Below are 24,698 nucleotides of genomic sequence, written 5' to 3'. Positions count from 1 at the left end.
TAACATCGCTTGACATTCCTCTCCAAACTGCTGGGACCTGCAGGGAGTTGCCTAATCCACTTAGGTAACATTAAAAACAATGTGGGTTTTTGGATTTTTGGTTTTCTTTTGTTTTCCAAAAAAAATACAATTAACTTGCCTTTTAAAGAACAGCATTAGCAGATGTTCATACGTCAACCTTGGTGATGCAGGACACGAGTTAGGTGTGACTTCAGTGCTGGTTCGTCTCCTGTGCCACCCCAGACACAGCCCTTGCTCCTCAGTGCAGCACCCAGTCACGCTGGGTGAGGAAAGTAGCCCTGAAGCGGCTTCTCTGACAGCTGGGGTACCCTTCCCAAAAGCTGGGGTGCAGCCCCCAGGCTGGCCTCGGGCACTGCACTGCTGCTCCCTGCCCAGGGAAGGCTGCAGCCACAGAGGCAGAGCTGTGGAGCTGAGCCCTGCTGGTCTTCCTAATTGCAACTGCACATGATAAAAGTGAGGAGCAAGAGCCTCCAGGGAAGAAGCCCATCCCTCTGGAGACTCAGCCACTTTTACCTCACTGGTGCAACGGGAGATGCTAAGGAAGGTCTGAATTCATTAGCACTCCATTGTTCCAAGCAGTCCTGTTTTTGAAGAATGCAAGTGCATGGTATAAGTGCATGGTCCTACTGGAGTCAGGCTTTAAGGGCACCTGCTCACCAGCCATTCTGCTGGGCTGAAAATACTTGCAAGTGGAAGCAACACCCTGGCTGTGTTAGCATGCTCCTCAAATTGGGCTTTCCCTCTTCTCATTGGTTCCTCCATAGGTAAGAGGCGATGCAGTGCAGTCTTTAGCCAGCAATGGTCATCTTCAGAATGGATGGCCAGCCACAATCACAGTGCTAATTAGATTTAAAGAATCAATGTGATATTTGCTTGGGGCAGGAAGGCAGTTTTAAGGACAAAGTTACAGAGACCTATTGAGAATTCCCTGATTAATTGTTGGGTTTTTTTAACTCTTAAGAAAATACTGTCTGGCAACTTGCTGCTGCTCATTTAGTCAGTTTCCTCCATAACTCTGTAAGAATACAGCTCACTGACTGCTCTTGACACTCTGTCCTGGCCAGTGTGCACGTGGCTTTACATGGCACTGTCAGAGTTGATGGTCCTTTCTCTTTACTCCATTTGGGCATGACTCAGGTCCCAACACAAGCTCCCTCACGCCCCATTGTGCAAATGGGCCAGTTCCCACTTGTTTGCCCTCCAGCCCTGCCCCAAACACAGCAGGAACCAGCCCTCTGCTTGCACTGTGGACACGCCAGTAATCTCCAGGCACCACTGAAGCTTTCATTCCCTTCACAGCCCCTTCCATCTTCAGCCGTTGCTACTGCAGAGGGGAAATGTCCAGTCTGAGTACCTCCTGGCCACTGCGCAGGTGGGCTCTGACTAAGATTTCAGGCTGATCCAGTGTGCTGCACCAGACCAAGTCAAGGGTTGTATCTTCTCTGGGCCTTGGTAACCAGCTGCTCTGTGAAGAAGGCTTTAAGCATAACTAAAAAGCTCATCTCCAAGTCCAAGTGTCTGTCTGGACTGTGGGTGTTTGGAGATTGAATCTAGCAACAGCATTACATGTGGTTTCTATAATGCTGATTATCTAGAAGGGTATAAAGCAATGCAGGCTCTGGGTATCTGAGGTATAAAGGCAGAAAATGTCAGAAAATGCAGCATGTGATAACTTCAGCTGTCTGATCGCTGAATGCATGTTGTCACATTAAAAGCTGCTTCTTGCCAGCAATACTTGCTGCGTTTTTCAAACTCCCACTAGGGCAGGAGGAGGGGTAAGCACATAGTGCATGGTCCCAGTTGCTGGCTGGGGATCAACTACGACATGCAGTCATGTATGTAAAAGCTGTAGAGTGTATCCTAGGACTACTACTCTTCACCAGAAATGAACAGAGGTAAACCAAACAGGTTTAGTGCCCCAGGCACAGCAAATTGTGGAATGGTGGACCATCCCAGAGGTGTAAGCTGTACGCTTTTCCCTATGCTTCTGCATCCTGAGACTCCTACCCTGGTGTTTTGCTAAGGCAGTTTACAGTATGTGAATTTTCCCTGTGGTTTGGCGTTGTTCTTTTAAACTTTTTTTTTTTTTTTTTTAAATGTTAGTTTAAACAGTCTCTCATTAAGGCCTCTGAGTGTGTGCTAAGGCTTGTCTTGGAAATGTGTATTCAGGTGGTTTGTGAGATTTGTATTATTTGCTTCTTTTGGAGCCATTCTGGTGTGTTATGTAAATCCATAGCTAAGCATTTCCTGGGACCATTTATTGTGCACATGCCTAGTTTGGCATATGTACAGTGCTGAGCAAAACCAATTGCTTCTGTCTCTCTAGTTTACAGAAGAAAGATCAGCCTGGTGATTTTTTGTTTCATTTGAGAGAAGACAATTTTCTCATTTCATTGCATATCAGAACAAGTTTTCTGCAAATGAGCTGGAAACTCCCAGGAGAAATAAAAGGTTAAAGGCAGAAGATCAGCCCCAAATTATATGTAGAAACAAGTGATAGTCAACATCAGACACAGACATTCAAAAGTGGCAGCTGGATGCTGGATTGACTTCTGTGGTCATTGCTTGCATTTAATAACATGCTCACAGAAAAATATGCATGGGACGATGGGCATTAACAAGCTGTTAGACTATTTTAGATAATGACCATTTCTGAGAAACTTCTTAATCCTTTGAACAATTATTTTTCAGGTAGGTTGGGTGACAAGCCCCAGATCTACCTGTTGCTTTGAGCCTCAATTCAGGCCTTTTTCTATGTACCGACTGCACAAATTCACTCCCAGAGCTGAGGAAAGCAAGCATGTGGTACCTGACACCAGGAAATTCTCCATATTTTCTTAGTTTCAAGGTTCACTGTTCCCTGGCCAGATTATTGCTTCTCTCCTCCTCCAAGCTCAGGAAGGGGCTGTGAATTGTGGTTTGCCTCCGTTCCCTCCTGCAGGAAAGAGGTCTGAAAGGCGCTTTTGGGGGCACAGGCAGTGAGAAGGATGTGCGATTTACAGGCTTGCCCCCACCCCAAAACCCCCAGACTCCCTCCCTGGGGTTGCTGCCAGCCACACCTGAAAGGTCAGAAGAAGCACAGAGCATCTTGCAGGCACCATCAGCTGGAGATCACAGGTCTCAGCAGGGGTGCGATGAGCTGTTGGGGGTCATGGCAGGAGCTGCCACCCTGCAGACTGAAGGAAGCCCCCAGTTACTTGGAGCTGGAATTGGGCAGCACTGCCCCATCTCCCTCCTGAGACATATCAGCGTCACTTGATTTTAAATGAAGCTGGAAATAAATGTTTTGAATTATACATTGTGGTGGAGCATCATGTTGCGCCACTGAACTGTGCTAGAGGAAGGAAACGTAAAAACCATTTCTACTTCATGAGTAAAGCCCCACTGGCCCTCATAGATGGTCTGATGCCAACAACCATGGGGCCATATCCAATCCAGCCCTAGACCTCCCATGTGAGCAGCACCCACACCTCATTGATGGGCTGGGAGCAGCACACCAACATGGCGTAGCTCAGCGTGGTCCATGAGTGACCTGCTGCTTGAATTTGCTGTTATGTAAGATTTGGAGACATGCTCTCAAATTGACCTTGAAGACAGGAGCAATCAATTAAAGAAAGTTTTCCCTGTGAAATCAGCTGTAAAAATGGTGCTTTTAGGACAGCCTGTGCTTGCTACCTTTTCCTTTCTAAGGACAGGGTGCTCCAAACTTGAGATTTTCAGACAGTAAGCCAAGCATTTCTTTAGCTCTTCTCAGACACAGATCTGGTAAACGAAAAACGCCGGATTGTGATGAATCACTCACTAAACAGCTCAACAGTGCCCCATTACCAGCTGTTACCGTGGGCAGTATTAGCTAAACAGCCACTTGAAACATGCCAGTCATTTTCCAGGTAAAAAGGGATGCTCCTCGTCTCCAAGTCCAGAAACCAGTGCTGTCACCAGGGCTGATGTTACCTGCCAGGCTGCAGTTTTCTGTCAGGCGGCGTAAAGCGAGGGACCAAAGGATCAGACTCTGCAGCCCTAGTTCAGGCTCCAGCCTGGACGAGTACCAGACTGGATGAGTACAGGATGTCTGAGGAGTGACATGGCCACTCCCCTGGCCTCATACTCTGGCTAATGGCCATGGGCTGTGGCATCCCTCAGCAGGCAGCAGAGCAGGTGAGGGCCATCAGCACACCCAGGGCAGGTTTAAGACCTCTATCTTGCCAAAGCTGAGGAGGAGCTTGTGCGCTACCGGCACTGGGACGCAGATTTCCTGGGCTGCTCTGGGTGCACAGGAGGAAAGCTGGAGGCAGGGCTGTACAGGTTTTGTTGCAGGAGCCTCGGACCAGCAGGGCAATAAAAGCCACCGCAGGAATCCCCAGCACCTCTCTGCAAAATGCCGAGGCTGGCGGATTTATTTGCAGGATTTTGTGATCTGGGACACGCCACAGGAGCCTCCGTACAACTGTTCTGCTGGCATGTGAACCTGCAGTGACTCAGGAAAAAGGCGCTTGGGGGCTACCTTGAGAAGTAACAGGAGTTGGCTGTAAAATAAACATGCAGTAAAAGCAAAGCCCCAGTTCTCCGAAGGTGCAGCCTACAGGCAGCCCTCATCCTGCCTCTTTCAAGCACCCAGGGACTTCACCTCTCTGTATCCTGGCTTGCACATCTGTGAAATGGGTTTCCTGAGCTCATCTTTTGCTTGCATTGCTTTGAAATCCGCCCACCTATGAGGCTGATTTTGTCATGACTGCCCTTCAGGTCAGCACTGGCTCAAGGGGGAGGGAAGTGGAGCTGGAGGCACGATACTATTTTCTGGGAAACACATCATGTACATTCCTGGAGAGCAATTTTGAGGAATATTTTTGTTTTACTTGTGTCTCTAATTTGCACAGCAGTCTTCTACCTACCTCCACTTGTGAGAACAATAGTTGAGAGATGCTGTGGCCCTAACAGGATGAATTATGAAAGAATGTCCTAGGGTATTATTTGTTTGGTTTTGTTTTTGTTTTTCACTGGGAAAAATTGCACTTGGTTTTAGTTCTCCTTTACCTCCTTTTAACATCCATGGCACTTCGTCTGTCTTCTTTGGTTTAGCTAACTGCAACTGGCTTGTGAGTTTCCCCAGAAGACATGGCATGACATTTTAGTCCATGTCTCTTTTTTTCATACATTGAACAGAAAATGTGTGACTGTTAACAGCACATCTGCAGATTATTTATCCATGCAGACCTAATTGGTGCAGGGATTAGCAAAACATATTTTGCATGCCAATCTATAATCAAGAGGCCAGATTCACTGGCATGGTGGTGGCTTTGCTGTGCTCCAGGGAGCCAATGCTCGCTCTGCTGAAAATTAGGAGCAGTTTAGCCAAATTCAATTTGCAGGTACAGACCTTGCAAGGTCAAAGTAAGAAGCACAGTCCACAAAGAAAAAATATCACCTGCTAGGAGCAATAGCAGATCCAAACCTGCTTCAGAGGAGAAGGCTTAGTATGAACGCAGTGACAATGAGAAAATTGTAACAAAAGTTACCAGTCTGGAAAGGAGAAATAACTGACTTGTACAAAGTATTCCCTTAGGATGTGTATTCCTCCCAGAAATTTTCTGCTTTGATGCATCTTTCCCAAAGGTGTAATGGCAGCTTCAATGGTTTACTGACCTTTCTGGCATAGGTTTTGTTCTGCAGGGAATATCAAGAGACCAGAATCCGAGGCAGGGGAGCACTGTGTGTGCTGTTTCTGGTTCTTGTCTACCTTTCCTCTTCATAGGTGGGGTTTATTTGCAAAATGGGAACAAAAAGCATTTCTTCCAGTCTTAACAGAATTTTATACATTGATTTGTATGAGGTTCAAGGCAATGGAGAAACATCTGACCTACCTAGCAATTGTTAAAGACAAAACAAGCAGTGGAAGATGAATAGTGTTAAACATATAACTGTGAACTCAGTGGGGAAAAAAATGGAGCTTTACTGTTGTTTTATTTGAAAGTTTTATTTGGCTGCAACACCTGCTTTCAGTATGATTAACTCTTACTTAGCATGCAATTTTGGGACTAACGACTTCTGATTTACTTCACTGGTGATGCTCGGTTCCAGTGATGGAGGTATTTTGCTAGTCATCTTGTGCTGGAGACATGCCTAATGGGGCAGAACTAATTTGCCATTTGCTGAGGTAATGAAGATACACACTAAAAAGATTATGAGGAAAAACAAGAACTTGTACATGAAAGATTAAGAAACCAGAAAACAATTTAGAATAAAAATACAAACAGTAAGATCTCTATGCCTTAGGCTTTTCTGTAGTATCTTTCACAGTATCACAGTATGTTTGAGATTGGAAGGGACCTTGAAAGATCATCTAGTCCAATCCCCCTGCTGGAGCAGGAACACCTAGGTGAGGTCGCACAGGAACATGTCCAGGCGGGTTTTGAATGTCTCCAGAGAAGGAGACTCCACAACCCCCCTGGGCAGCCTGTTCCAGTGCTCTGTCACCCTCACTGAGAAGAAATTTTTCCTCAAATTTAAGTGGAACCTTTTGTGTTCCAGCTTGATCCCATTACCCCTTGTCCTATCATTGTTTGCATCCCAGCACAGTTCCTGTAGTGCTGTAGCAGCTACGCGCCATTCCCGGGTGACATTACACACTTCCGTCAGGCCATGCTCAGTTGCCAGGGTACCCTGTGACAAGTGACAGGGAAACAGAATCCCCATGTGGGAGAAGGGGACCTGGGGTACATCCAGCCTGGCCGGTGCTGGTCAGGACTTGCTAACCTCTGCTCGGGAGCCGTTTCTGCGGGGGCTGTGCCACAGTGGCAGCAAGGGAGGCTGAGTCATGCCGTGTGGTGCCCACTGCTTTATTTTATACCTACAGGCAGGTTTCCATCTGTCCCCACCGCTGTCTTTCTGTGCAGAGGGTGACCTGAAAGCCAAGCAACCACTTCTGCTTCTGTCTGGGCTTTATGCCCCCCATCCCCATTTGCATCCTGAGGAAGAGGAGAGCAATCAGGCCCGAGCATCTGCTCACCCTTCTCACCTGCACAGTCCCGTTACCCCCCATACAGCAGAGCTGCCTGCTGCAGCAGCCACCGCAGCAATGCCCTGCAGCGAGCACATCCACTGTGTAACATCTCTCTGGAACCACTTCCCAAGGGCCACATGTAATCAGGATGCAATTCTCTCAGTTTGCATGTAGACCTCCTCCCAGCACTGTAGTGCTTGCTGCCTTTTCTTTCAGTCATGAGCCTTCAGATTGTCTGTGAACACGGATATGACACTTTGGAGTAGGAGCAAGCTCTTCTTTATTGCTGCTGCGACAAGACAGAACGTTTCCCTTCTAGTATCCTTCTTTTGACATTTCCATTCCACTCTTGCTGTTGCTGTGGCTAACACCTTGCATTTATTTTTTAAACGAACTGCTCTGATTACAATGGAGTTCTATTTTATCCTGGAAAAGAGAGAGCTCGACTGCTGGCCCCAGCAGTCAAAGCTGGTGGGGGCTGGTGGTCTCCCTGCCAGAAGAGGTGTGTTTCCCCAGCAGCTCTTCCACCACCACTGCACACTTGTCCACGAGGAGATACCCAGCGCCATCTCCCCATTGACGCAGAGGCAGCCAGCTTGCGCTGGTGTGAGCAGAGGATTTTACATCTGTGTCCTGCCCTGGGCAGGTAGACCTGCAAGAGTCTGACCTGTAAAACCTGAAGTAACTGACCCCAGCTCCCCATCTGTCCCTGGCTTTGAGAGACTTGGGTCAGGCCTTACACGAGGGTCCACGGTGCTGCGTTGGGCTCCAAAGGGCAGCGAATGCTTTCAGACTGCCTTCCGAGTAGAGTGGGTTTTGTCTTTTTTAAAAAGTAACATTTTCATTAGCAGATAAGATTGTTAAAATACTGATAGGCAGGTTCTCCTGGTGCAGTCAGCAATGCCTGGGGCATCACAAGACACAAGCTCTGTTTCTGCAAAAGAGTATCCATAAAACATCAGGATGCTCATTGGTTACAATGTGCCCTTGTGGGTGAAACTGAAATTACTGGACAGCAGGAGCAACTGTGTCCAAAATATTCTGCCAAAATATTTAAAGTTGAACATTGGTATTTCTGGAATGGTTTTATCCTCCGACTGTTTTGGGATTACAGTGTAGGTTGTATCACAGTCCTGTCTTGCTTCCCATAACTATTTATCTACTGTTACTCACTGACAGCTCTCTTCATCAAACACTTTCTGGTACAGCTCCACAAACTGCATTATGACACCAAGGAAAAATCAGTTTACTCAATAAGCAGTAAAAAACCTGGAAAGACAATTAATTGTGAGGGCGTTATTGTACAACATGTAGTCATCCTGGTGCATGAAACATGACACGTTTCCCCTAATGCTCCTCAGGCTTCACTGAAGATGCCAGGTCGAAGGCAGCCATCTAGCCCACCTGCTACCCCCACAAATAGCCCACGGTTCAGCAGTGCACCCATTCTGGATGATGGTGTGCGCTGTGCACATAGCACCCTCCATAGCCCTGGGTGTCCTTGGGGAGAAGCTCCCTTACCGTGTGCTGGATGGGGAACCTCTGCCATAAAGAGGTCTCCTTTGGAAGCTGGAGCTGAAGCAATTCAGACTTGGTGAAACCAGCCAAAATAGCTAAAAGGAAGCTCTGTTGTATAGGCAAGTGAGAGGAGACTCCCAAAGAGGGAAATGAGAGTGGATGCAGGCCATGTGTTGAGCACAGGCAGCGTCTGTCTGTGTTGCGCGCATCCCTGGGCAGCTCTGCCTGGCACCAGCAGGTGGTGAGTCAGGTTGCCATCTCTGGTGCAGAGGGGCAGCTTATTCACTGATACAGACAGGTAGTCAGCAGGTTTGGCAGGGAATAGGTGGCTGCCAGCAGGTAATTTCATAGGGGGCAAGGGACACTGATGTGTTGGCTGTGACACTGAGGGATATGATGCAGAACCAGTGGTTCAAATGGACATGTTTGTGTACAGCAGCCAAAGCCCAGGGTCTTCACATCCAGAGATGAGCAAGTTCTACACCAGAAATGGGCAAGTTCTATGCAGCCATGACTCAGTATGAGAGACTGGCAGGCAGCAAAACCCAACACACACAAAAACGCATTTCCTCTACCCTGCAGCCTTGTACCTGCTACAGCAGAGAGGATGTAGACAGATGTAGAATTAGTGATCAGGTAAATCTGAAGGGGCTCAGAACATAGATGGGTTTCTTTAGGTAATGATCTGATACAGCACCATCCTCTGAGATTGTGGATCAAAATCATACTTTCATCAGACTCCACATAATGAGCCTTACATGCCCAGTCTCAGGAAACAAACAGCTTGAAATTCAAGGCAGCAGTGAAAAACGCTTTGGCACTCATTCATTCATTCATTATCAGAGGAAAATTTAATTTTGCTCAAATTTTGTCAAACCACCTCATTAAAGTACTTCAGGGCTTCAGGGGTTTTGCAGGTTTGAAAGCAAGCAAAGCCAGCGCGTGCCACAGCACCATGGCTGACTGCCGCCTGCACACTTCAGCAGGCTGCACCCTCCACCTTGCAGCCCGCTGCATTTCTTCTTTGCATTACTGAATTCCCGTGCAGCCAGCGCAGCCGGCAGCTCTGAGCTCTGCGGCCCTGCAGAAGTGGGTTGCACGCAGGCTTCCCCACACAGCACCTCCACAGAGGTGACTCCAGCATCCCCCTCCCGGCCCTAACACTGCCTCCCCAGAGCCATGACAGCAAGGCCAGGCTGTACCATCACCTCCTGCCCTCTTTTGCCCCCCAGCGCCTCTGGGACATAAATAAACCACTTGTGTTTCCTCTTCCTGCACCACGGCCTTACCTGCTCTGGCTGCATCCCGCTTGGGGGTTCGCAGCATCCCCAGCCCTTGCTGTACATGGGAGCTCCTGACTCCACGCTGCTGCTCCAACTGTCCCAGTGTGTCCCTGGGTGCCATGTCCTGGTGCATGCTCTCACCCCCGCAGGAGTGGGCAGCTCTCAGCCGCCTCCTCCTGCTCCTGCCCTGGCCACTGCCAGGGGGCTTGAGCCAGGTCCCACCCCTTGGGTGAAAAAACCCCAAACTAGGCTCCCATGAAGCTCCTTCCGGGCCCTGCATGGCAGATCACAGATGGGCAGTCGGGTCTTGTGGCTGCAGCAGGAGTGGGGAGCAGGGGGCTCTGCTGCCAGCCCTGGCCCCTCAGCATCCTGGTGCCCATAGGGGTGAAAGGAGGAGGACGGTCCCACACTGTTTCAAGATGTCCGCTGTGAAGGTGCTCATGCCAAGAGTGAAATTTCACCTCCTGGCTTCATCTCTCCCCTCGCTCTCTCATTGCTGTCCCTCCCAGGTGTGCATCCCCCTTGTGTTCATACGGCTGTAGCAACAGATGCTGAAACTTGTTTTTCTTCTCCTCTTTAAGATGTGTACCCCTTTTTCCTCAAAGGAAAAGAAGAGGAGCAAGAAAGAAAAGAAACCTTTCTATTTGCTGCAGACTGTGGCTGGCTAGTGTAATAATGCTGCCTTTCTCTCCTCATTTTAGGGAGTGCTGCCGATTTTTTGGAGACAATGGCTTGACTTTGAAGGTATTTTTTACCAAGGCAGCACCCTTTGGTGTTCTTTGGACACTCACAAACTACCTTTACTTACATGCAATAAAGAAAATAAACACTACGGATGTCTCCGTGTTGTTCTGCTGCAACAAAGCTTTTGTGTTCTTGCTTTCATGGATCGTTCTGAGGGACAGGTTCATGGGAGTGAGGGTAAGTGACTCCTTATCTCTGTCTCCCTTCTTCCCCATCACCCTTCTGCCTTTCCTTTTCCCCTTCCCTCCCTCCAGCCGACTTGAGCAGCACCCCAGGCAGACAGCCGAGAGGGTGCAGAAATCCTTGCAGAGGGGGATGCATCCTTCCCTGCAGCCTGCCCAGGCACCCAGGAACACCCAGAACACCCTGTCTCCCCCAGCCTGCTGCCTTTGCACATTTTCTTTCAGAAAAGAGGTAACTTGCTCCAGAGTGTGGCATGAAGGACAGCTGCTATCTCCACGTTGTCATGGACATGCCAGCCTTTGCATCCCTCTTCCGAGTGACAATTCCCAGGCTGTAGCACCAGACCTAGTTGTTTCTAACTGCATGAGGATCAGTATAATGCTGATGCATGGGGACTTGTGTCTGGCCAGCAGCTACAGGCAGGGGGCCAGGCAGCATGGCAGGCAGCGGGGCAGCAAGCCCCCTCCCCCAGGGCTCCTCTCCTGGTGGCATCCCAAACATTTGCTTACACCCTTAGTGCTACACCCCATGTGAACACCTGCTCCACAGTGGCAATAGAGCTGTTTGGGGGAAGGGGAGCTGACTGGAAACCCCTGCAGCTCCCTGCTGACCCTGCTGTCATTTTGGTGACCCTGGGCATGCAGTGAGTGTCCCCTGGCAGCAGAGCTGGGTGGGTGGGTAACCCAACACCCTGAGGCCAAGGGGGTCCTGCCAGGGTCAGGAGTAACTGCAAGGAAAAGGCATCAGTGGGTCCCCCCTGCTTCACTGCACCAGCAAGAACTTATTAATAGCAATAACAGTAATAATACCTATTTTCTGCCCACCATTTGAGGATCTCTCTACTCACCAACCTGGGCAATGCTTTCAGTGTCCAGAAGAGATTGTTAGCCCTCGCTGCATGGAGCAACTGAGAGTTAACTTTTCGGGAAGCGTTCCTCTAGCAGGAGAGCTTGGCCAGCCTTGCAGTGGTGGCAGCCAAGAGACTGCTCAGGGAATCGTTGCAAAACGTACCTGCCAAAAACCCAGCCTGGCCAGCTGGTGTCTGTGCTTGCCCACCCACCTGCCCAGGTAGCTGTGTCCTGAAAATAAATTACCAGGGATTTTTGAGTACAGAAGCAAGGGTATCCTGAAATGATCCTGGAGGCAGGGAAGTGTTGCTGTTATCATAGCCGGACATGCCGGGTATTTTGATAAAGGTACACAAAAAAAAAAAGGCATATTTTTATGGTCTTCAGCTATGTTGTGCACTGTCAGCTGTGGTGCCGCTGGGATGCCAGGAGAGGAGGTGTGTAGGGGGCTGATCACTGGTCTCCTGCATGTGCAGCTTGCTCCTTGGTATGTGTGTGCCATCTCTCACCGCTTGATATGGCTGTGATCTGAGGGGAAAGAAGCCGACCTGTGTGTAGGGATATCCACACCAGCATGCACATGCTGGACCTCTCCCAGATGCATGGCTGTGTGAGAAGATCCAGGATAGCCAGGATAGTCAGGGATTCTCCAGCAGCTTCCCAGCCAGGCTAGGTCTTGTGCCATGGCAGGTGACATGCGCTGGGGGACAAATCCTGCTCTGGATCTCCCCCTTCCCAAAGGTGCAGAGGGAGTGGAGGGAGCAGGGAAGCAGACCCAAGTGGTGGTCTCAGCCATGTCCAGCTGTCCTTCGTTTCTTACAGCACTGCCTCGTGAAAGGCCGACTTGCTCAAAACCCAGCAGCAACGGAGACCCAAAGCAGGGGCCAGGGTGCTGGAAGCCACGTGATGCTCCTGCCGTGTGTCCCAGCCCCTCACCGTCACACCTGGCACTAGGAAAGGGTCACAGGGGTTGCTTCCTGAGAAGCCACCTCCATGGTCAAGGAGGAACATGTGACAGGCCAGCCAGGGGTCTGGGTGCAGGGGGAAGGGGCTCGGAGGAGGACTGAGCTATTCATTCTTGGGCAGATGTGACATTCTGACCAGTGACAAAGTGAGTGTGAGGAGATGCTTGTCCCTAGAGACTGGCAGGGCATGGGGCAGCACAGCAGTCCTGCCACCCAGCTTTGTTTGCCACCGTGGGATTGCTGGGGATGATTCTGTCTGCAGAAAGACGTAGTGTGGAGTGTCCTAGTGAGATGCAATTTTTCCCACTTATCTCCCTTTTCCATACAGCCCATGTGAAAAATGGCAGACATGGAGGATGGCAGTGCTTGGTATGCTGGGGATAGCCTTGGGATGAACCCCAAAGCAAAGCCTTCTTCCCAGGACTGGCAACCAGGAGAAGGGACAGCTGCTGGGACTTCTCCAGGAGCAACGTAGGGACTGTGAGCCAGCACACAGCCCAGCCCCAAAACTCACGGTCCCTCAGGACAACGCTGTGTCAGATCTCCTGAGCCTTTTAGAAGCGCCATTTGAGAGGGTATTTGGCCAACAATGCTGCAGAGGGGACGGTGCTTTGCCCTGCAGTGCGCAGGAGCCCTCCCACACTCCCACTCCATCCCCCTGGCAGCACCGCAGGATGGATAGTGATGCAGCATTTGGGTGTCCCTGTCCATACCTGCTGCAGGAGAGGCTAGGTAAGAAAGGCAGCCTCTCAGTGGAGTTTAAGCACATGCAAGTATCTTACTTGACCTTCAGAAGTGCAACTAGTAGCTCTACAAGCACTTAAATCACAATTTGGCTGGAATTTAAATGTAAAAGCAAGCTTCAAAGTCCCGTCCTTGCCACCCAGGCACTTGTAAGTGCCTACATCTCCCGTAATGAAGTTGCGTTTCTCCTTCTTTCCCTTTACTGTGCCCTGAGCAACAGCCCAACTGGGCTGCGAGCTGTCATATCACTTTCAGAGAAGACACAGAAGCTGTGAGTGCCCAAAGCATTGCCTCTGCAAGCCCTGCAGTGCTCAGGCATCTGCAAGCGACTGCGGGCTGGTAGCCATGGTGTGGTGTTGTGCAAGCAGCCTGTCACTGCTGCTAACAGCATGTTTGACAGGCAGGCTGAAAGACTTGAGAGAAAGTGTATGTGACCCACCTGACCTGTCAACAGATGAGGCCAAGATTCACCTAAAATTCATGACATGCTTGACAGAAGAGGCAAGGACTTCTGCCCCGGCAAAACTGTTTGCAGACTGTATTTATTTGCTTTGATCTTGGACTTTGGTGTTTCCGTCTGTGCTACAGTAAATAAAACAGTTCAAGATGCAAGAGAACCACCACTTGCAAGTGCCTCCTATGTATGTAACATACAGACAAGCACACCTGCCAGTGGGACTTGGAAATAAGTATACTATCAAATCGCAAATCATAGTATTCCTTTTCAACCAGGCAGAGACTCAGCATCCCAGGAGGCCTCTGAAGTCAGCCAGCCCCTGACTGCCCCTAGGCAGGCTCCTTTTACCAACACATGCGGAGGTACTGGCTGCTTGCCACAGGCCAGCCTGCGGCTGTGGTCTCCTCCGGCCCTCCAGTGAAGGCTCAACAAGCCCCACACATGTCAGACAGGAGATGGCTGCGCCTGGAGCAGATAATATGCTGCTACTTTTTGTCACCTGGGCTGGAGCACAGGGGAAGGAAAGGCCTGGAGTTGCCCTTGTCTTTCAGATAAGCCTCAGCCATGTGTCTTGCAACTCTACCAAGAGCCGTACTGAGTCAGAGCAAAGGTACATCTGCCCTAGGAGCCTGGCTCCAGCAGCTGCCAGCAGTGGACACCTAGAAAAATCATCTAAACAGAAAAGCCTATAATGCTATTTCCTCATACGACTTTCCAGCCACCAGCAATTTGACTCAAGGACTTCCTGAAATGGAAGTGACATTCCTATAGTTAATAGTCTTTGATGGATTTTTTTTGTTCCATGAGTTTATCCTTGTAACCTTTTCACATCCACAGTGTGCATCAGCAAAGCTTTCCTTAGCTGAATTATATTTTAGGTGAAGACAAATCTCTTTTTGTTTGTTCTACACCTGCCCCATGCTAGTCTCATTCAATTAGCTTTTTTCTTGTGCCTCTGAAGCCACACAGAGTGTCTGAATTTTTATTTGACAAGGACCAGCACGGTGACATGAGAGAACTGCCAAGGGCTGCTGAGCTCTTTCGATCCTGCCTTTCTGAAACAGTCCCACATTGCTGTAGAACCATGCATAGGGGTTTTTTATCTCCTTGTGTGAAAAAGAAGCCTGTCCAGGACTGTAGGGCCCAGTTCCACCACCATCAAGCTTCACTTTAGAAGCTACAGCTGTGCGTGTAGAGAGCTGATGCTGACAGGGCTGCAAGACAAAATGTTGTACCAGAACCTCCCCAAACTTGCAGTGGGCCCACCCAGCCTTTGCAGCTTGCACCAGTCTCCGCTCTGATCAGCTCATAAATCAGCATCGTCAGAACCTGCTGCCCCTCAGCTGGGCTGTGCAAGGGGCTGAGCAGCTGGGGGAAATCTTGCCCCTCCATAGCCTGCTGAAGCTGTGCTCGTGCAGCATCTTGAACAGCAGTACACCAATTTCTAGACTCAAGCCCGTTCTTGTGGAGATGCTATTAGCAGCTGTATTTTCCAGGCAGTATCAGCTTCTGTGATACGGGCTTTTTTCTACCCTTACACGATCAAGCCATTCTACAGCAACACCTTTGGAGAAATTGATGCCCTCTGTTTGCAAATCCAGGGCATTTTTCTATTAGGGGAAAATGGAGGTGTTGATTTGAGCATGCAGAAGGGATCTGCTGGGTGATTGTCTGTGGAAGCTTTATAGATGCTTCCTGGCACCAGCCCCAACTCAACCCTGGGAAGAGGCTACTGATGCTGAGATGGGAACCTGCAGCAGGTGAAGGGGTCCCCCTCACCCCAGCTTGCTCATCAGGCAGCAGCAGAGCTTGGCACACAGGCTTTCTCGTGCATCTTTACAGCAGCCCCAGCATCTCTGGTGAACAGGAAGGGTGAGAGGAGGCCATTGCTCTTGGATGTCTAGGCAGCTGCAGCCTATGGATGGGGCTTAAAACCCCAGTCTGGCCCTGGGAGAAGGGACAGCTGGCTGGCAGTGACCCAGCTATGGGTCAAAATAAACTCATTTATCCCAGTCACCTTAGCAGCATCACCACAACTGTGCAGCCAAAGGGGATGTGGTCTAAGCAGGGCGTCCCTCACACTACTGGAGAGTCAGGAAGCACAAACATGCAGAAAGCTCTTTTCACCCCTGAATAACCACCTGAGGAGGCTTGAGGCATCTGGGAGGACAGTCCCAGAGAAGCCAGGGGTCTCTTGCTGCCTGTCCCTTTTCTTGGTGAATGCTACCTTCCTTTGGACAACTCCCCTCCCCTCAGGCATTGCTGTGGGCCTGACTGGCTGACTGAGCCTCCCTCTACTCTCTGAAATGGCACATCTGAACTGGAAAGTAGTTGCTCGAGTTTTATTTCCCTATTTCAAAAACCTTTTTCCTCCAAATCCTCCTCAGGTCTCGGATCCTTTTCTGCAAGCACCAGGGAATTATTACTTGTGTATTACTGTCATGCTCAGGCTGCAGGGACTGGCTGATGGGGAGGCTCAGTGACAGAGATTAAATCTCCCTTTCAGCTCTGTCCAAGACACAGGACCCTGGGGTCCATCCTGCTGTACACCGCCCAAGGCAGCCGCTCCTGCGCAGCTCTGCCTGCAGCTTCTCTGCAACTGGGGAAGCCAGAGGGGAGGCAGCATCGGCCCTGTGGGTACTGGCCTGGGCTTACCACTCATTTTCTGCATACGGAGGGAAGCAGATGATGCAGAAGTACTGCCCATTTAAAGCTGCTCTCGTGTTTTTCCAAGTTGGGGGTTATCCAGTAACACTTGCATTCTTTCTTTGTCTCCAACCAGATTGTGGCTGCTATATTTGCTATTGCAGGGATAGTTATGATGACGTATGCTGATGGATTTCACAGCCACTCCGTTATTGGGATAGCCCTGGTGGTGGGCTCTGCCTCAATGTCTGCTCTCTACAAGGTAAGCACACCTGGGTCTTCATCCCCAGAAAGATGCCAATCACCCCCATCACTCACTCTCTTATCTCTCTCACAGGGACACCTTATAGCAGCCTTCTAGTAACTAAAGGGGACCTAAAAGAAAGCTGGAGAGGGACTTTACAGGGGCAGGTAGTGATAGGACAAGGGGTAATGGCTTTAAATTGAAAGAGGGTAGTTTTAGATTCAATATAAGGAAGAAATTCTTCACCCCAATGATGGTGAGGCACTGGAACAGGCTGCCCAGAGAAGCTGTGGATGCCCCATCCCTGGCAAGTGTTCAAGGCCAGGCTGGATGGGGCTTTGAGCAATCTGGTCTAGTGGAAGGTGGCCCTGCCCATGGCAGGCAGAGTGGAACTTCCTTAAGGTCCCTTCCAACCCAAACTGTTCTATGATTCTGTGACAGGCAGGCAGCATGGACTGTGGTTGCTCACTACCGCAGCACTTCCCAAGTGGCAGCTCAAGGCCTGGACCAGGGATGTCTCATGCAGAGAGAACACACATGTTGCTTCTTTCCCCCTGCTCTTCTCCAACAAGTGTTATGGTTTTACTGTCAAATTTTACAGAGACTTTCCTGAAGGGAGCAGGCAGAGAAATGGGTCTATGCTAGGGTGAGCGACCGTCCCTTTTGGAAGATGCATGGCCAAAGGTGCCGAGTCCCCTTCCCGCATGGGCTCATTTGGCAGCTGCCCTGTCTGTGTTCTGGGGGCATGCCCGGAGGGACAAGGCTGGGACACACAAGCTGCTCTCCACAGCATCTGAGCAGCCATCTCAAGTGTCCAGCAAGCATCACCACATAGGTGCTGACAGACATGGACCCTCTGCTGACAGACAGGGCCCCTCAGCCCTGAGCATTGGTCGGCAGGCCAGGACCCCAGGAGGCACTGGAGCCAGGAGAGCAGCCCTCCAGCAGAGCGGTGCAACAGTTAAACCCATGTGTTTTCCTTTTGTAGGTTTTGTTCAAACTTCTTTTAGGCAGTGCAAAATTTGGAGAAGCTGCCTTATTCCTGTCTGTGTTAGCCGCCTTCAATGTCCTCTTCATCACCTGTATTCCTGTCATCCTTTATTTTACCAAAGTGGAGTACTGGAGCTCTTTTGACATTGTTCCTTGGGGAAACCTGTGTGGATTTTCAATTCTCTTATTGAGTGAGTAGACGGGGGGCTCTTGCACTGCTTGGGGTGGAAGAGGGTGCCAGAAAGTAGATGCTGGTGGAAGCTACAGACTTCTGACATACTGGAGCTGTTTTCCCTTCTTCTCAACCTAATTACTAGCTTGAGATATCATGCAGAGGGTCTATTCCTCAGTTGCAGTGAAGACCGCACTTCTGCTTTATTACCAAGCCAAAAGATTGTGGCCCTCATTAGAAGGTGCTGTGGAACCAAAGCTTGTCCTAATTCCTACTTGTGAACTCTGCTTCACAGAGACAAGTGACACTTACCCAGACTGTGATGGGCAGGAGCCCTTTTGAAAATGTAGCATTGCATAGCGCTGATGGGAATTTGGCAGGTGGTACTCCTCTCTTTTGCTGCCACAGCTATGCCACCAAGGCAACCCAGCTTGGGAGGGATGCTAAATCTAAGCCTTAATGATTCACGGTCATCAGAAATTTGATGCTGTTCCTTGTTAAACTAGATGTGTTGACTGTGCTGCCACAGTCGTCCCTAAACTGGATGACAGCATCACGTCTCCTAAAACCTTCCTTGGATTTGTACTGGAAATAGCCCTTCTCCATCTCCATCTTGAGTCCCAGCTCCTTTTACCCTGCAGTCACGATGCATGACTCTGGAGAGGGACTTTACAGGCACAGGTAGTGATAGGACAAGGGGTAATGGCTTTAAACTGAAAGAGGGTAGATTGGAGGTACTGGAAGTACCTCCAGTTCAATTATCAGTGGACTCAATGGAAGATTTCTGTAAGGAAGTAGTGCAGAACTTGGCAAGTGATCACTGGGGTGTACAATGTACAGGTACTACCAGACAGTCAGAACCTCAGGTGCTGACAGGTTTTGTATTTTTGCTAAAACTAATCACCTTAAAACAAAAGTTAATTTGGTCCAAAGCAATTATTAATTTGTCATAAGGCACTCCATGAACAGTGTATGGTATTACAATGGAATGATATTGTAATCACTCAGTTGTAAAGATACTATAATTTCATTGTATGAGATTATATTGAGCAAGTTCCTGTCTGGAAGAGGCTTAGCTTTACAGCATCTTCCACCTGCAGCTGGAGGCAGCTTTTCTATGAAAAAAAGTATCCAGCCAGAAGCAACTGTTTGGCTGACATCTGCCAGATGAAAAGCATTTGGTCTTTCAGCAGGGCAAAGTGGATTGGTATGGAGAGTGGGAATCACTGCACATTACACTGAGAGACAGGTTGTACCCACCTGATCCTGCCACTGCGCTCCACTTCCCTGGGAACAGCAATGTCTCAGGCAGACAGACGTGCAGCAGACAGATGTCTGTCCATAGGTGTCTTCCAAGAATATCAACAAAAGTGACTATGCCTTCTGTATGAAAAACATACAGAGGGAGTAATAAAGCATAAATGTTTCAGGTAGCATTCCCTCTGCCTCGTTTCACTGTAGTAAAAAGTGTTTTTCTTTCCTTCTTCAGCATTCAATATTCTACTAAATTTTGGGATTGCTATTACCTACCCCACCTTGATTTCTCTTGGAATTGTACTGAGTGTCCCAGTGAATGCGGGTAAGAATTTCTGGGTTTTGTATCTTAATTAATACATTAAATCTCTGCCCTTTCAAATATACAAGGATAAAAGCAAATAGCTTTATTAAACATATTTTGCACCTTCTCGCAAAGACTTATGAAGATGACACTGATTAAAGATCTATACTTCATGTGTTAAGTATGCATTGTATAGTAGTACATGAATATTCGTAGTCTCTTGAATTTCTTTTCAAATTGCTGTCCAAAGAGGCCTTCATATTGAAAAACAAACTAGATTTGGAGTGATCTGTCTCTGGGCTGGGGTGAAAACTCATGGATAAGCAGAAATCAACTCTTAATGATTGCTTCAAAGCAGGCTTAACACTAAACTGAAACAAATAAAAGCACTTACCTTTTGGAACAAATATGTATTAGTAATTCTGCCTGCTTTGATAAACAACATTGTAGGTGTTTATCAAGAACACTGGACAACTCAGTTGTGGGCATGGCCTGGTGCATTGTCAGTTTTCTGAACTGTAGTGAAGTCCAAGAGACTGCAGAGCCCAAGAGGGCTGGGCAGGGGAGCGCAGGGGCAAACCTGGCCCAAACCAGAGCCACCTCTTCCAAACCAGGCTCCTAAAACCCAGCGTGCTGAATGGGTGCCACGGTGCAGGTGGCAGCTCGCAGGTTTGTGCTGACCACAGGCATGCAGAGCCGGGCACCACTGGCTGCCCCAGTAGGCTTTGTTATGGAATGGAGTGACCCCCACAGAGTGCGTGCAGGGCTCACGGTGCGCTGGGTTTCTTACTCAGCGGGGCAGTCAGGGTGAGGCAAAAAATTTGCATGAAAGAGCTGCTGTGCCAGGGAAGGGAAATGCCCCTTTCCCTGCATAGTCAGACCTCAGTGGGAGTTCCTGTGCTGTCAGTGAGCAAGGGAGACAATGCTGCTGCAGACAACTGAAGCCCCAGGCATCATCCCCTTTGCACCCTGAGCCCCCAGGCGAGCTCTGCCCACTCTGAAGGTGGCTGTACTCTGCTGTGCGCTGAACCAGCAGGAAGGGTTGTCTCCCTGCCACCATCTCCTCCATGGTCTTGTTCTCCTGCCCCAGCCAGTCTCCAGAGCCAGGGCGGTGATAGGGAGGGAAGGGGATACTACTCTAATGCTTTGTCCCACTTAATAACACCCGTTCAATGTCCCACACAGTTGTTGATCACTACACGAGTGAAATTGTCTTCAACAGTGTCCGAGTAATTGCCATCATCATTATTGGCCTGGGCTTCCTCCTGTTGCTCTTGCCAGAGGAATGGGACGTCTGGGTAATAAAGCTCCTCACACGTCTCAAAGTCCGGAAGAAGGAAGAAATCCCCGAAGGGAATGGAGACATTGCTTCAGGACTGCCTAACAAAAGCCGGAGAACTCGCCCTTCCATGTCATCCTTTGCTCATTAAACGCTCTTTTTACCAAAACTTTGTGGTTAACCGTATCTATGATGACGCAAAGGTCTTTTCTTGGGAAGAAGCACACCTGTCCAACATGGTGTACATAACCTGTACAGTTTTGATATGATCACCATCTAAGGCATTAAGTCTTGGCATGTCCAGTTTGCTTGTACTTTTTTTCACATCAGACCTTTCACTTAAGTAGTACACTGAAAAAAACCTGCAAACCAAGAACCTCTCTTCTCTTTTTAAATGAATGTAATATATATAGTCAAAATATATTTGCATAGGTTATTTTAAAGAATGATTTTCATGAAAAGCAGGGCAGACATTTTGAACATTAGGTACCGAATGATGCATTGCACACTGTGATTTAAAAGAAACAAATGCTATGCTACATCACACGTTTATTTTTGACCAGAGCTGTACTCTGAAAGTTTTTAAGGAACCAAAAGGGAATCTTTTCAGGGACAGGAAGAATAGAGGCAAGGAGGTTTGGAAATCACTCTATGTAGATGAGCACATGTTGCGCTGCAACCAGGAGAAAATTCAAGCGCTAAAAATGCTTGCACTAAAGCACTAGAGAGAAAGCAGTTTAGAGCCCAAATCTCCTTATTCTGCACATGACTGTAGTCCACGTTTAAAATCATGCAAGAGAAATCCAGTGCCTTCTACACAACTCTTGTCTTTATCCACGCAGAAACAGGTCCCACTGTGAAGCACTTGCAATGGCAGGGCTTGCAGCCCCAGGGACCCCAAATTCCCACCGACATCAGGACGTGCCCCCCGTACGCTCTGTGGCTTCTGTGGGAACAGGGGGCCCAGGGGACTGCAAGTTTGCCTGCGGCAGACCTGGATCTCTTCTCACTTGCACAGGTTTTACCCCTGTGTGGAGCTGCACTCGATTAACACCAGTGTGAGGAAGGGGGAGTCTTGGTGATGTGTGGGACAATCCAACCGAAAATGATCAAAGGGGCTGGCAAGAGCGTGGTTGCTGATATGTACAGTCTGAGAGCACGGACTAAGGGGGTGAATCGCCAGTTGCTTTTACTCCATAATTGTGAGTGTTAAGAGTTAAAAATGTAAGATATTTACATCAAATGTAACACTTTTTATGAAACTTGTAAGCACCAGGATGTTTACTTATGCGATTTTGGTTCGCCATTAAATTTCTATCTGTGATAGATCACATGCTATGTAAAAAAAAAGGGGGGGGGAAAGGTTATAGTTTACTATTTTTGAAGTTTACATTGTTGCATACAAAATTAAAAGTGTTCTTTTGAACTGCTGCCATAGCCTAAGGGCCCCTGCTGCCACTGAGGCCCTCTTTGTCTCAGGCAGGGGTGGCATCCACTTTAAAACATTTCAGCATATCAACTTCGGATTCCATTATCTGTTTGGCGAAGCTAAATAATAAAAGATTTTAAATTCAGCCTCAGTCAATGTTATGTGTTTCCTTCTCCCAGCTGCACCTTGATCCAGTTTAAGTGTGGGTAGTATTTGGCCAAAGCAATCAGAAGGGAGAGACATGATCATCAAAGCAACCAAGGCTGCAAGTGATGCACTCCTTGCCAGCCTCTCCTGACAGCAAAGTCTGCTCTAGACTTCTTGGACAAATGTGTCCGGAGGACTGATGTTAGGCATCAGTCAGGAATCACATGTCCAGCAGGAGACGAAAGGAAAAGTTGACCTTCCCTTGAAACCATCAGTGAGCAGCCTTAAGTACATACGCTAACAGGTATTTAAGGGCTATGGATGGGACATGAGTTTGTACGTTAATAATCAGGCCCTAGTCCAGGCTGTATGTTGCTCATGACCAAAGAGACAGTAAAGACATGCTAACAGAGATTGCACACACAAGCAAAAAACTGACACTCTTGGAAGCTGCTCACAACCACTGTCCCATTCAGGGTTTCAGACCTGAATTTTTAAATGTATTCCTTTGGGAAGCAGGGGAGGGAAAGGCACAGGGCAGGAGCACAGATACAACTCTAATAACTGGTTTGAAGGGCACAAAGAGACTTGATCTCAAAGTTCCCTGCTTAGAGTTTACTCCATCTTCAGGCATCCTCAATATACCCCACACCCCTTCTCAAGCCCTCTGTCTCAGGCAAGGCCAGAGAAGAAAGCACAAACAGTCATTCCATTTTCCATAGTCCAAATAAGTGGCATCTTCTGTCATCTCTGCACTCCATTTTACTGTGTTTGATGCAGTCTGGTAGGTATCCAGAAGGCTCTAAATGCCACTTTAAAACTTAATTAATGTGTGTTTATTACTAAAATAGCAATAGATTTTTTAGCATCCAGTACGAAGTGGGGGGAGATGAGAATTTATGCACTAGAATGGATAGCAGCATCAGGAAAGCTCTGTGATTTACCAGGTGCAACTGTCATTGCTTCTGTTGGCTCATCCTTCCCAAGAACAGGCTAAAGACAGACAAGGGCTGGGATTTCAAACAGCACTTTATTACAGTCTTTCTCCTGAGCACGAGCTGAGTAAACTAGATGTACCCACGTTAAGCAATTCTAAACTACACATAGACAAATCCATCAGATGAAGTGACCTATATTTCTTCAGGCAACACCTTGCCTTAAATATAAACATCTGACTTGACAGCAAGCAGCTGCTTAGCAAAACCTTCCAGACAGTGAAGCCCAGGATGTGACCAGGAGAATGTCAAGAAAGCAGCATGTCGATACAGGGACGTGTGTGCATCTGTAAGTGCCCAAGCTTCACAGATCTGACACTGAGGACTGAACAGAACTGGAGTCATTGCCTCCCACCAGAAGGACAAGGCAGAGAGCAAACCCTTCTGAGAAGACATTAGATAAAACCTTCAGGTGAAGGTAAGATTGAACCTTCCTGATCTTGGACTGTTAAAGGACTCCCAGGACTGGAGGTGAGGGCTGAGTGGTGGCAAAGCACCATGTGCAACCTCTGCAGCACCCTGCACATCAGCCCTGCTGCTGGCCTGGATGGACCCCACACAGCTCTGTACGGTCATAACTGCTTTGCAGAAGACAGCAACATAAGCCTGGAACCAGCACTTTTAGCCCACCCTTGGTCACCTCAAACTTTCTCCTGAGGCAGAAGTGCAGCTCCCTGCAGCATCAGGCCTGGCTGCCTGGTGTCTTTGAAGCTGGTCTCCTGCATCATCACTGCCTGGCTCCTGCCCTCACAGAGCACTGCCAGCCACCAGCATCCACCCTTGTTCAAGGGATGACCTGGATCCTCAGCTTTCTGCCCCATCTTAGCCCTCCAGCTCCTCTTGGCTTCTCCAGCAAAGGGGGAAACCAGTAAGGATCCAGTGGGCTTGTTGAAACAGCAAGTTGAAAAAACCTCAGGAAAATAAATAGCACCACCAGACCCCACTGCAGCTGCCAGCTTTTGCTGCTGCACAATACAGCAGTGAGGAATCCAAGGAACAGCAGATCTCCCCCTCCCTTGCACATCTTTCTTCTTGGTCTCCTGCTGCTACCTTTATCATATTTTTTTTTATTGCAGCTCTCCACAGTGACTGCATGAGCCTTTCATCAGCACATGAGTCAGAGCTGGGCTTATTTTAAAATGTTTCTCCTGTTCTTATGCCTAGGATGGGTGTATTAATATCAGCAGTCTTCAGAAAATAGCTGGGAAAGGCAGAAATCCAACCACAATACTCAACAGATGAACAGAAGACCCTTAAACCAACATGTAGCTTTACTGTTTTGAGGGTTGAGGGTAAACTAGTGGGACCCATAGATCACCAATTTCTGGAGCTGAATTAACTCTCTTGTAAGCTTGAGGACACATCACTCATCCTCAGCTCTCCAGAGGGCTCTGGAACAAAGCTCATGCAATATTGAGTTGGTCAGGGCTAATACAGACAGTATCTTCAACCTATAGGGAAGGTAACATCACCAG

At 48.6% G+C, this 24,698-nt stretch overlaps 1 protein-coding gene across 2 annotated transcripts in view; it reads left to right on the top strand.

Annotated features, from left to right (window-relative positions):
* SLC35F3 (solute carrier family 35 member F3) overlaps nt 1–22,092 on the top strand; it is a 61,885-nt gene extending 39,793 nt beyond the window's left edge. The window contains exons 3-8 of one of the 2 annotated variants that reach the window (XR_014183546.1): nt 10,524–10,743; nt 16,546–16,671; nt 17,642–17,834; nt 19,305–19,394; nt 20,559–21,950; nt 22,016–22,092. Coding sequence is in view for 1 of the 2 variants with exons in the window: in XM_082047766.1 (XP_081903892.1) it covers nt 10,524–10,743; nt 16,546–16,671; nt 17,642–17,834; nt 19,305–19,394; nt 20,559–20,803 (874 nt within the window). In the remaining variant the exon portion in view is untranslated. Of the gene's footprint in view, nt 1–10,523; nt 10,744–16,545; nt 16,672–17,641; nt 17,835–19,304; nt 19,395–20,558; nt 21,991–22,015 lie in introns of those variants that run through there. The other variant, XM_082047766.1, reaches the window with a different exon arrangement.
* The last annotated feature ends 2,606 nt before the right edge of the window (nt 22,093–24,698 follow it).

The sequence above is a fragment of the Streptopelia decaocto genome (genome assembly GCF_964273445.1).
Source record: "Streptopelia decaocto genome assembly, chromosome: 3".
Classification (NCBI taxonomy): domain Eukaryota; kingdom Metazoa; phylum Chordata; class Aves; order Columbiformes; family Columbidae; genus Streptopelia; species Streptopelia decaocto.
The sequence above is the reverse complement of the archived record's forward strand: the minus strand, read 5'-3'. Positions and strand labels throughout refer to the sequence as shown.